General features: G+C 42.1%; 1 protein-coding gene and 1 long non-coding RNA gene across 4 annotated transcripts in view; one reads left to right on the top strand and one right to left on the bottom strand.

Annotated features, from left to right (window-relative positions):
* The window catches only part of lrp4 (low density lipoprotein receptor-related protein 4), a 417,332-nt gene extending 407,527 nt beyond the window's left edge, over positions 1 to 9,805 (bottom strand). For 2 of the 3 annotated variants that reach the window (XM_073049685.1, XM_073049686.1), the window contains exon 1: positions 9,485 to 9,805. In XM_073049685.1, coding sequence (XP_072905786.1) covers positions 9,485 to 9,542 — 58 coding nt within the window. In that variant the 5' untranslated portion in view covers positions 9,543 to 9,805. The remainder of the gene's footprint in view (positions 1 to 9,484) is intronic. The other variant, XM_073049684.1, reaches the window with a different exon arrangement.
* On the top strand, positions 9,304 to 12,414 carry LOC140729658 (uncharacterized). The gene is made up of 3 exons (XR_012099392.1): positions 9,304 to 9,472; positions 9,706 to 9,923; positions 12,129 to 12,414. It is a non-coding gene; the product is annotated as an uncharacterized lncRNA (long non-coding RNA).
* The last annotated feature ends 1,385 nt before the right edge of the window (positions 12,415 to 13,799 follow it).

Genomic DNA, 13,799 nt, shown 5'->3' with positions numbered 1-13,799 from the left:
CAATCATGACCACTGAAAGGCTGGAAGATATTTTATTTGTTGCTGCACCTCCCTTCCCCACACCTTTTATTAGAATGATAAATCTATTTTGAGAACGTGAAGGAATTAAGGTATTTTAATGATCAAATTACATTCTTCATTCAGGAAAGATTAATCAGTGTCTCATTTTTGGCAATAATGAACATATTATTGCCCAAAGCCACAACATAATCATTATTTTGGGTGGTCTCCCTGTAATAACAGCACTGTTTAATGAAAGGCAGCGTGTATACAATAGATCACTCACTTGTTCTGTGAGCTTTAACCAAAGCAATGCTTAATCTACTGTTTCTTCATTAAGTTTGTAATCAATCAAGGCAGTTTTCTAAAACAATTCTCTCACTGGATTCATTTCCTCGTTTACCACCCTCATCTTTCTCCACATCATTAAGCAGAGTTTCCCATTTTAGTATCTAAATAAATCCCTCAAAGCATGGGGATCGCAGAAAGGATACACTCAAACAACTGTTTTAATTCAAACAGTTCCAAATTTACAAGCCACATATCCTTGAAATTATTTGGAATTGAGCACCCTGGGATTATCCACTGTTTTAACCTAGCAGCTCGTTCTGAAATCAGAAGACAGTTCTAGAAGGTTCACATCTTTTGTGAATTTCAGAACGGTGGTCATTTCTGTAAGTACTGGAAGTCTACTGAGCTGCCTAGACACTCCAAACACAGACAGAAATCAAACTATTTTGCAACAACCACATTAAGCAACGTTATAAAATTGGATCGCTTCATGAACATGGCAGTTGCTCAACCCTTTTAAGGTAGAATACCTACTCGTCCTTACAGCAAAGTCCTTCAGTAGAAAGTTTGTATTCTAGCAGGATGCAGACAAATCTATTCCAGTTTCCAACTTTTTCTAACCAAATGAAGAAAATGCTCAAAAAGGAATGTGAATTTTCAGAGCTGAAACATTTAGAAGCAACGTAACTAATGCTATAACACATGCCAAGTACTGGAGGAACACAGCAGATCAGTAGCATCTATGCATGACTGCAGGATTGGACCGATGAAGGGTCAAGTCAGAAATATCAATTGTTTATACATTTCCATAGATGCTGTCTGACCTGCAGGTTCCTCCAGCATTTTGGATTTCCAGCATCTGCAGAATCTCGTGTACCTGAAGTTGTACAAATTTTAGTGGACTATCAATTTTAGCACAGAAGTAATATTTGAAAAAGTCAAGCAGTAGGCTAGATAGGTGGTGCTTTAACCTGATCACCACCTTCTGGCACAAACTGCATACCTTGATACCCTTAATGTACAAAAATCTAACAAATATTTTTGAATATTAAGTGCATCTCAACAGTTCTCCTGTACAGAGAAATATAAAGATTTATCATTCTTTGGTTGATGAAATGCTTTTGCACAGTTGTGTTCTGAATGACAAATTTTTTTTAAAGAAAATAACTGAGCTCCAATTCAAGACGCCACAGTCATCAACCCTGCATCTTTCCTTTCAAACGTTAAAAAAAATTACATGTTTCACTGAGATCACCTCTCATTCTCCTAACTCTGGAGAATTGAGGCCTTGTCTGATTAATCTCTCCCCACAAGAGAAGCCCCACCCCCAACCTAGCAATATGGTGAAGCTTCATTGCACTCCCCCCGTCACAATATCCTTCCTTGTGCAGACAAACTGGACACGTACACAAAATTCCGTTTGGTCTCACCAGGGCTTTGTTTAATTTCTTGTACTGAAATGTCCTTGCAGTAAAGGCCAATATAATCTTCGTAATTGCTTGTTGTGCTTGTATGAAATGTTTTACACCAATTAACCTATAATACTCTCCAATCCATTCCCCGCACTCTATTTCTAAATCACAACCAGAAAAGGTTCTCCACTGCCCAACAGACATTTTTATGATATAATGCTGATTGATCACCTATTGCGCTGCCAGATCAGATGAAGGCTTTCTGCAGCAGACAGAAGTCTTTTTAGAACCTGAACAACTGCATATAGAAAACTTCTCTCTGGACCTTTGACAACCATAGATAGACCAAATTTTATTCCAACCCATCTGTCTCGACTGGATCTAGATCCAAAAACGTAAAACAACAGTCCTCTAACACTCTGCATCATAAATTCCAGTTACCAACAGGAGTTTCTTTCTTTCCTCTGCCTCTGGATCTCTGCATGCGTACACCATTCCGCAGTCAAGAAGATTCCAACAGCATACTTCCCAAGACCAGTCATGAATTCTTGAGCCAACTACCAAGAGATACACAATAGCAGCATTGATGAACCTGAATCCTGATGTTTCTTTTAGCTTTCTCCATTGGTGTGATCAAAACTGGGATTCTGCATCCCTGATCATGAATGAGCTTTCTAATGAATCACAATTAACACTATTGCCCAGAGGTCTTCAGAGACAATAAAATAGAAAATGCTGAAAATATTCAACATCTATGGAGTATCTATGGAGAAAAATAAACGTTCACATTTCCTTTACTTCCTACTTAAGAGAAGTTATGCCAGTGTGGCGACCCACTTCCCAGCGCACTCGAACCGGCTCACAAAGTGGCGCGCACCGGCATTTGAGGCCGGTCCCAAAGAGGGTGCCAAGTCTGCTTCACCAGCAAGGGGAAAAGCCCGCGCGCGGGACGGGACTGTGAATACGCGCCCCCTACAGTATTCCCACCCGGGGAGGGCGGGAACAGGAAGGCTTTAAAGCGAGGCCGTGAAGTTTGAATAAACCTCTTTTGCAACTGCAGCTCACCGACTACGTGTCGTTATTTCAGCACTGCGTGTAGCACACCGCTACACCAGGGAAATTAGGAAATTAGGAAATGATGGTCAGCATTATATGGTGCAAGCCATTTCATATGGGCACAAAAATTAATCCGGAAGGCGCACAATACTTTGGCCTTTATTGCAATGTTTTAAGTTCACCTTTTGTCAGAGCTGCAAAATGTTAAAGAAATACAAGGAGTGAGTGAAGAGCATTAGAAAGCAAAATACAAAGAGATACAACAAGGTGGAAGCTAAAATCAATGGAAAATCATTTGGCACTAAGCAATAAAGAGTTATTTGTGGAACAAAAGACCAGCCTCAAGGAAATGCAAATGGAAATAGAAAAATGTTCACCACTGATCATAGTGTTCTGCCTAAAAACTTTGAATGCACCTTACAAAAAGATAAATGCCGTGCCTCAAGCTCCATTTGAACAGTGAAAAGGCAGGAAATACAAATCCCAAGGGCACTCACAAACTGAATGGAGGTGTTTGACAAAACAGTCTTCCAATTAGAGCATGGTTTCCCAAGATTAAAGAGTGAAAGCCTGGGCAGTGGGAAGCTTGGACATAAATAGACAATGTGCATCCTCCATGCTTGCACAGAAAGATACACGGCAAAGATTTAACTTACAGAAAAATGACCAGTATGTTCACTGTAGGTACACTCTCCCAGCTCAAAGGGCCTAGACCCACACCCACCCATCCCCATCAGTGGATTGAAGGTTTCTGGGTCAAAGTAGCCCAGAACACCCAGAAAGACATCAGACTCAAGAGTCTATGACAGGAGTTCCCAACCTTTTTTATGCCATGGACTAATTCCAGTAAGAGGTCCATGGACCCCAGGCTGGGAACCCCCTGTCTATTGATGTCAGTATCCATGTGAAATACTGAAAGGAAAGACTAATTTTTCAAAAAAAGTCTATTTTTCCATCGGTTTGAAATGCCAACTGCTTAGTCTCCTCTGTAGATGCTGCCCTCACCTACCAAGTTCCTCCAGCATTTTTGTGTGGATCTCCAGCATCTGCTGAGTTTCATGTTTCTAACCTTACATTTCATTCAAGTGGTGACTTTGTGGTAGATAAGACAGAAACAACAGAAAACAAACAATGAATAGGGAGGCGCATAAAATAGACAGTGAGGTCAAAATCTAATCCATTATTTTGGGAAAGGGGGCATGGCCTGAGCACGAAAATGCAAGAAATGAGGCTAATGCAGTTCAAGACTTAACCTAAAGTGGAAAACAAATCTTTGAGTAATCTGTTTTCCGCTTGATATTCCAAGGACACGGCCTGGAAGGAGAGCGTGCCTTCAGGGTTCCGGATTTTTGTGGCTCTGGAGATGGGCCGATTCTCGGCCGGTGCACCTGACTGAGGCATCGTGGGAGGACGGAGAACATGGAACATCGGGAGCAGTGGGCTAACTGCCGGGGGTTGTGCGCCCAGAGAGACGCACCGACTGGGCGCAGAGCTCAGAAAAAGCAAAACAGACTTTTAACATCGCATATCAGGGAGTCGTTTGTTACGTCTCCCCTCTCACTGTGAAATGAGGACACCTCTTTTTCCCTCATTAGGGAGTGAGAGAGGGAGCCTGTGGTATGTCGAATTACCGGGTGAACAAGTAGTCTTTGGGGTACGGCAAGTCTGTGTCGTTATTAATGCTTACTGCAAGCTTGAGTGCTCAGTGAAGGGTGCCACTGGTGGGGGTGGAGGTGGTCATTGTCTTGCTGCTTGTGTGTGGGAGAGGGCAGCTGGGGGGGCTTTGGGGTTCTAACATTTAACTGTCATTCATTCTTTGGGACACTCCTCTGTTTTCATGGATGTTGGTGAAGAAAAAGAATTTCAGGATGTATATTGTATACATTTCTCTGACATTCAATGCACCTATCGAAACTGATTGAAGTTGGCTGTTCCATACTGGACAACATGTAGTGGCATCTCCAATGTGTCATGCTCTAGTACAACCATAACAGTGAAAGAGAAATTTTACATTTTTAAGAAGAAACTGATGGGTGGGTGGGGGGGGGGGGGAAGAGAAGAAATGCTGTCAAGATAGGTTTAAAATCCAATTAATGTAGCATACACATTGATGAATAATTAATCCCTAAAAATGGAGCGAGAGATATTAAGAGTCAGGAGGACCACACAAAGCCGAAAGGAGAACAGAAAATTTTTCATTAAAGAACTTATTCTCTCAATTTTGTGTGTCAAACCTCAAAACAATGAGAATTTTCAGCTTCAGCAGCATTTATACATTATTGATGTATGAAGTGAACCCTAGGGATCTTTTTCCTGCATGTCAACCAGGAAAATGAAACACAAGACTGAAAAATTATTGTAATGACATATCACATAATGAAAAATAAGACTCAGTCAGGTTTTTAATGTTCATACCATCTCAGAGAACAAAGTGATGGACACCCTGTAGCTGAGTTCAAATGATACTGTAATGACAATTCTTCCCTACTCCAAGCTCCGAATGACAAAAAAGTCACAAAGCTGTGGCAAAAGTTGTCAGTTTGATGCAAAGGGAAAACATACTAATTCAAAACCTTTATTATGCATACTTAACTGGTGGCTGCCACCCTTCACTTTTCCCTGCTGCTTCCGTGGCCACTTAGGAGCAGTGAATCACCCCTAGCCTGGAACTGTATGGATCCCATACTGTGGCCAATGTCCAACTTCCATCTACATCCTGAACAACGTCAATGTACGATCACATCAGGGCCATATCCACTTTTTGAATCCTCATTCAGGCTCATCTCCACCGAGACATGCTTTAACATCGGATGATTGCAGGACATTTATTCCCTTCCCTAACTTAACACAAAAGGGGTCCTTCAAATTTATCCCTACCATCTCAGCTGAGACTGTCTGCCTGATCATTTTCTTCCTTAATTCTACCCCTTCAAAACCAGTTATTGAAACATGTTTGCGAGCTGTATGATTGGAATGCTTTTTCAGATCCCTACAAGTGATTCAGGTGCCTACGAAAACAATTCCTCAGCCACGTTTGCATTATTGATGCGCTCATTTTTCTGGTGAATACAAGTGACTGAACTGCAAGGTTCAGTTTCCATTTTGGGGCTCCCGCGTAATTGAAGACTGGGGAATGTTGTAACTAAGTACAATAGAATAAAATGAACTCTTTACTATCTAAAGCCCTTTTGAAATGCGCTTAATTAAGTTGGACACGAGGTAAATTACAACAAAGGCAGTTCTGGAGTCACTTCTACTGGCGGCGATCTTAGGTACGCCACCACCTGTTACCGTGTCAGGCATGTCAGAATTGAGCCACGGACAGAATTCCGCAGTGTCTTACTGCCCCACCGACAATATGCATAACGCACAGTGCTTTTTCAGACAAAATTGTTAAACATTCATATCCATGTCGAACCTGATGCACGAATATTGGGTATAGTGTACTAAGGACTTTTAAGCTAACAATTGATTTTTTAATGAAAAACATTCAGCGATTTACTTATGTATAGGACAACGCCACTTTTGCATCCCATTCATCAGTGACGATGCAGATATTTGAGTATCTGCACATGTTGAGCACAAGTTAAGACATTTATTTGAACATTCGTCGATAAATAAGGCATTGTATATATGTACTTGATAATTTGATGCAATTCCTTGCGATTTATATATCTGTTTGAATAAACAGTGACAAGAGCGATTGGACAGAAATAGATACATGTAGCAATAAGTAACATCGCAGCCTGTTCAAACTAAACTACGCTTGCCCATTTATATCGATCGAGCGCTAGGACCGCGGAGGCTTTTTTTTTAAAACTCCCTGCTGTTCCCAACTGGGTTTTCAAAGAGAGTTCCTGTAATAAAATAGCTGAAGAGCGGCATTCGCGCCAGGGCGGCAGGAAAATTCCACGACAGAAATTCTTCGCACTGTATTAATATACACGACGGAACCTGGGCAAACAGGCACCGCGGTGCCAGAGACAGATTTAGACAAGATAAAAGTTCCTACTACCCGGTACATATACCTGCCCACAAATTGATCGTGTGCGCGCGCAAATGATACTAAAAGGACAATCTCACCATTTACAAAAAAAACTAACCACCACGTCAAAAATTGCTTGAAGTACTTAACGTACTAATTCCAACAAACTCTAATTGCATAGAGCCGAGGTAAAATGAAGATTATCGACCACATTAGGTAGATTGATAGTAAAGAACTGTTAGAAATGATGTTTAAAAACTCAACACGACACCAAAAGTAACTGATCAGTTTCACGAATAATTTTCTGCTGTAGCCAACGGGCCAAGTCTTCATCCCGGTTTTAAAAGGAAGGTAAAAAAAAAGTCTAGCACGGTGGTCTCTTAAAGAAATATCTGCATTCCACAGCTTGCTTTATTTCGGCATGGATATTCAAATCGCTCCAGTAGGTGAACACATTCAGATGGAAACGCAAGTCCGCCAGCTTTGGAGCTGACATATACTGAGCGTATCAGCGGTGGGTTTTATTTTACCTACTGGGCGCTTCATATTTTTTATTAATATCATTACGAGGTTTTTCAAACAGATATATCTGTCGGGTTAAATAAACACTTTGCAATTAATTCCCCCCCCCCCCACCCCACCCCACCCCACCCCACAGACACACACACACACAAGCACGCAGAGAACATTTTCTAAAGTATTCCGGTAGACAGGAATTTCTCGAGAGTTCTAGACTACACTGATAGACACCGAGAAATAGTTGTCAGGTTTCACCCTTACAACGCCACAGGCTCGGAGGATGGACTGGCAAAAAGCTGTACTGGGACTGCACGAACCACCAATCACAGCAGGTAAACAGCAAGTCAGTGTCAAACATCGAATACTCGTCATTTGTCTTATCAATATGCACAAACAGGGCGATTTTCAATGGTCGAGCGTTTTCCGTGGATGAGGAAACGCCAATGGGGTGGTTCTATTGAGAATTTAAACACCTGCGCTGGTTACAAAGTGCTACTGCTCTCCCCGTGCGCTGAAACCCAAGTTTTAATTGTTGAGACGTATTCTGGCTGGTGTGATGTTTTCGATCAAACATTAGTTTGCCCACGACTCTGAAATGTGTTTCACAGAGCGCGTTCTATCTTTTGGAAGAGGCTGGGATAATTATAGTCAGAAGACTAGTAATTACAGTCCTACAACGGAAATGGTCAAGTCTCGTTTCCCCGACATCCCAGCGCTGCCCAGACAAAGCAAATGAATCAAGAGACGTTCAATTAGAGAACACAGTCCATTCCGCGTGGCTATTCTGTTTGTCCTCAGTAGAAGGGCGATGGTATTCCATCTTAAATACTTTAAATACTACTTTTAAAGTACTGTCGCCGCTCGTCCTCTGGTGTGAAGGGCTGTTGTAATCCTTTGTCTTACGACAGATAAAGGCTAAACTGGCGCCTGCATATTTAATCGGGCTGCAAGAAAAGAATGAGCAATGCTCGTCTACCGGAGAGTTAGTTATCTTTCTCAGATGGGCAAAGTAAACTGTAGGCGCAGGGGGCTTCCTCCAAACACACTGCCTTTAGTCAGTTTCAAACAATTTTACTCAACCGGGAGTCACAATTGTGACTGACTCATTTGAGAGCGGCGGGTCAAAGTAGGACTTTGCAAAGTGTAGCAGAAAATGTGTAGGAGGAGACGGCGCAGCTGTCACGAAACAACCTCAACCAGCTCTGTGACAAGCCTTTTAATCGGACTGGCTAACAAATTATTCTGCAGGAGGACACAACGCTGCACTTTTAAAGCGAAATGGCCGTTTGAAGAGATCAAACTATCTACATAACATTAGCTGGGTTTTTTTAAAGTAGTAAAATGATGCAGTCAAGATATAAACTTCAAAGCAATATTGAAACTGGGCACATGGTCCTACATAGCAACCGTTTACTATTTCAGACTTCGCAGTTTAAGTTAAAGCCCCCGAAGCGCATTACTTCCTCTACATAACCCGGTATTCCTCGTTTGCTCTTACTTGGATGATCTAAGACACAACACGTGCATGAATATACTTGAGAAACCAATCACCCTTAATGCTCGCCGACACCTTTTTAAAAGAAATCAGTAAAATAGTTTTGAATGTTCGGAGTGAGAATTCCGCCTTAGCCACCATGCCTGATCCCCAAGTTCCCTCGTTCCTAATACATACCACTCCTAATCGCGGCTTCTGTTACAACATGCAAGGTGTTGAAAGCCTACAAGACCCAAGCAACCTTTCTACCTCGCTCCTTTGGCTCAAGAATGCCCGAATATGCAAGGCTGATAATGAATAAAACTCTGCATGCCTACTAAAACCCATCGGCGTTTCTGTCGAAAATCCTTTCTTCTGACGGAGTTTGTTGGGGGAAACAAAGACCGAAACATACACTTCAAAACTTGCATCAAAACTTTGTTCTCATCTTCAAACAACTTTACTTTATTTCATTTGGCTTGCTGATAAAAGACCTCGGTTCAGCTCCGTATACCAATTCGTCTCTATATGGTCCTGTAAAGTTGGAATTAAGTCAGTCAGTCAGGAGTTAAATGACATACATCCAGTCTCAGGCAACACGCCGCCTGCCTATTGCGGGGGCATCCGTTCGGTCCTCGTTTCTTCCATAGCCCTCACCGACTACTGCACATCCACTCTAAACTCCACGATCGTATCTGTCCCCCCAAAACAAATACTGTAATGCCGATAGGGATGGTAAGTTCTTACCTTGGCCGTGTAACACTATAGCAAGCAGGAAGCCCAAGAGCAGCGCAACAGGCTGCATTATGATCTTGTCTGACTCCTGATGATTTGTTTTGTTTAAACCAACACTTTAAAAGGAGGGAACAAAAAAAATGTTTCTTTAAGGTTCGGGAAAGGAGGTTGCAGATAAGATCAGTTCATGGCTGGCGGCTGTTGTTAGTAAGTTTTCCTCGCTCTTTTTAAAGGTAAACTTCAGAACGACGCGACTGTTGGATGATACTCGCGAACGTGCACCGCTCTGCCGTCTCACTCCGAGTGCACGATATTTTCTCCCATGGATTGATCAAAAGCAACATGGACTGCACCACCTTCCAACACCGGGGGAGGAGGGTTATCAAACTGTGAAGACACGGTGAAATCCCTAAACGCTGCCTGGCCTGCAGCCGCGACAGTCCACCGAGTTGTAAGTAAATAGTGATAATGTTCTTACTTAGATTGCAATTAATATTTCAAAGCCCAAGGAAATTGCGTCTCCGGCTAACTTGCGTCCCCCGAAGATATGTGCTGAATGCAAGAAGCTTTCCAATCCTAAACTTGCTTTAGTCAGTCGCCAGCCGTAGTGGCAGAGACGAAGGCAGTAGATAGTAATCACCAACAGGCAGTCTTTAACATATTTGAAGTGTTCATTTATTATCTATAAGCTAATTTAAAACAATGCAATGCATACATAAGAGTTAATTATTAGCAGTGCAATAAAATATTTTCTGACAGAACTTATTGCATGGCATAAAAAACGAAGTACTTGGATTAATGTTACGTCCTTAATGTTCTCTGTCCCTGCGGACTTCCAGAGAAGTGTTTTCAACACTTTGACTGAGTCGCGTAATGAACTTTCAAAACAGGTGATGAAAGGTTTGCTGAAAGGAGGGTCTTCAGGAGGAGGTTGAAGAAAGCAATTCAGACCCACAGACTGAAGACACGAGTGCCACTAATGGGAGGGATGGAAGTCAGCACAAGGAATCAGAAGCACACAGACCCAAAAGGTAGCAACAGGATTTAAGAAGGGCAATGAAGACAATAGCCATCCTAATATGTAACGATGAGGTGGTTTGGGGGGGGGGGGTTCTACCCGACCAGTACTCCGTGCAGTCTAACAGCCTGACAAATGAGAATCAATGAAGTATTTTCAATAGGTGGCGATGAGTTAGATTTGAGTGTTATGAAGGTAAAAGGAGAATTTTCACAATACCCACAGCATTTAGCACATCAAGCTTGTATTAGGAGATGGATCCAATAATTTGTCATTCCGCATTGTTCCCTATACACTTTTACTATTTGTCTATTTCCTTTTTAAAAGTTTCAGTTGAAACTGCCTCCATCATTAAATTGGATAATCATTTTAATCAATAGATAAAAGGAATCGGGTTTCAGCTGTACTACAAATATTAAGTGTTTTGGGGGGAGCGGTGCAGTAAATCGAGAGCAGCGCTCACAATTAATTAAGTGTACTTATTCCCCCCCCCCCACCCCCAACCATCCTCGACAGGAGAACGGGCTCGCGATTAGATGTGGTCTCACTTGGGGATAGGGAACATTAGAGAATCGGATGGCAGGCCTTTCGAGCCAGATCTGTCGTTCAATATGTTCATGGCTGATCCATGCCGACTTAAATTCCTCTCCTCCGTCAGTTCCCCACAACCTTCAATTTCTTGGGGGTTTTTTTTCCCCATTCCTAACTACTTCCACTTTAACTATGATGATTTGACTTCCACCACGCTCGGGGGCAAAGAATTCTAACCTCTGAGACGTACTTCCCCATAATCAAATTACATGTACGTTTATATCTGTGTATAATATGGGTCTGTTCAAAGTGCTTTTCCGAAAAGCGTTCAAATTAATTTCCCATGCATGGTCCTGGTCTCAATGGTCTCTTAAAACCCATTCCTCATTGGTGTTTCTAGCTGTTAAAGCATTGATACCAGTAGTGTGCAACAGGTAACATGTGAGCCACAGCCGGATGCTCGGATGGGTCGATCTCGCCTGCTTCAGCGCGCAGCGAATCATCATCCTAAAACAACGTTTTTAACAGCTTCTACCCCTCCGCCATCGAGTTCTGAACGGATAATGAACCGACCCATGAACACCACCTCGCTATTTTTGCACTAAATTATTTTCTAAAATATAGAGTACTGTGCAAAAGTCCAGGGCACCTTATGGTTCCAGATGGCAGAGCCTCCACAGAGCCCTGATCTCAGCATCATCGAGGATATCCGGGGTTACCCGGGGAGGCAGCCTAAGTCTCCACGAGAACTGTTACAAGTTCTCCGACATGCTTGGAACAGTCGATTTCCTTCTAAAACTGCACGACAGTGTAATTGATACAGTTTTAAAGGCAAAGGCTGGTCACATCAAATATTGATATGATTTATTTTTTAAAAAACTGATTAATGTTCATCATAATATTTTTCTGATATTTCGAAACTTTTCATTTCATGAAGGCATCTTCACTACAGAATTTTTTACATATGCTTAATACTTTCGCATAGTACTGTATATTTCATATTGTAATTTATAATATTTTTATGTACTGCTCTATTTCATTACATATGTCAGTGATAGTAAACCTGATTCTGATCCTATGCTTGCTCCCATCCAATCTTAACCACAGCAGCAAAAGGCGGGCCAATAAACTCACCATGACACATACTGTACCTCCAATTACCACTGAAATCAGCTACAGTTTAAAAGACATCGTGGGGTCAACATGGCAATAGTGCAAAGACCCTGGATATGTGAACACTGAGACAAAACCTCAGTTACTCGCCAAGGGCGATCACAGATCCCACCTGCTGAAGTCTCCACAACCGTTTAACCCCGCCCCTGCGTTCACCAGCAGCCAAATTTGTCAGCGTCTTCGAACGTTAGAATGCATGTGTTCCTGAGCAATGGAGATATTTTGAAAGCATGCAATAAAATACTTTAAAATTATTAAAAGTGTTTATAAAACAAAAACCAAATATATTTGTCAACATGTCAATTAATTTATAACATATAAAATACCTTTCTCGCTCAGAAGGGTTCCTCATTGAAATGAATGGAGCCGCTGAACCTGAACCAAGTCTTAACGCGGTGCGAGTTCGGTGTTCGGAACTCTCAGCTGAGCAAATGCAAGAAGTTCGCGTTCCGAAACGACACCACGGCAAGTCCAGTTTTGTGAAATGCGGCCAGAATGGCGGCGGGCGCTTTCAGGGAAAGTGAGACTCCTGATTTCGCACAAGCAGTCCTCAGATGGACCTTGTGTTGCTGGTCAGTCTCTCCCACAGAAAGCGGTGTGTGCCATTGATATAGACTGTCTGTGGACACATTTTGATTTTTTCAACTTTCCCTTGTGTTTGAAGAATATTTATGTTAACAACAGTAATAGATCTACCCTGCATGGAATTAAAATAATGGGTCTTTCTTCCCCAGACTTCCTCATCAAGTATTTTGACTCAGAGATTTATTTATATTCTGCCCTGCTTTGCTCCCCTGTTTGGATGACATCTTCTGCCATTTATTTATCCCCTTCCTCCTTTTTACCACAACCAGAGGGGGGTATAGGAATCTGAAGACACACACTCAACAGTTTGGGAATTCCCCTCCGCCATCAGGTTTCTGAATCAGCACACGAACACTATTTTTGCTCTTTTATTGCACTATTTATTTTATTTTATTTTATTTAGCTTTGTGGTATGATAACAGTCCCTTCTGGCCCAGTAAGCTCATCCTGCCAATTACACCCACATGACCAATTAACCTACTAACCTGTATCGCGAGAGGGAACTGGAGCCCCCTGAGGACGCCGGCATGGTTATGGGAAGAAAGTACAAACTGCTTTCAGACAGCGGCGGGAATTGAACCAGGTCACTGGTGTTTCGCTAACCGCTATTTCACAATTTGTCAGTGATATTAAACTCTGATACTTTGACCTTTATTCCTTTATTGCAACTCATGTCTCCTTTGTCTTTGTAAAGGGCCTTGGGATGTTTTCCTTGTTAAACATGAAAGCTGTTGAACCCACATTGACTTCAGCAGCCAAAAGAAGATCCTGTGTACCAGAAGGGCAAGGGATTTATTTACTTTTTGTTCAATATCAGCATTGTGTATCCATTTTGAGATGGGGTTTCCCTGGCCTAAAATGCAGCTGAAAACGTTCAGCTGTTAGATAGGTTGAGGCAACAAGCATTCTGCTGGAGGAACTCAGTAGGCTCAGCAGCATCAGTGGAGATACTGTGGGTCAGTTCTCTGCGTCAAGAAATTGCGTCAAGTATACAAGATATTAAGAGGAATAGACAGAGTG

This window comes from Hemitrygon akajei, chromosome 6 (genome assembly GCF_048418815.1).
Source record: "Hemitrygon akajei chromosome 6, sHemAka1.3, whole genome shotgun sequence".
NCBI classification, from domain to species: domain Eukaryota; kingdom Metazoa; phylum Chordata; class Chondrichthyes; order Myliobatiformes; family Dasyatidae; genus Hemitrygon; species Hemitrygon akajei.
Note: the sequence above shows the minus strand (reverse complement) of the source record. Positions and strands in the feature narration are given on the sequence as shown.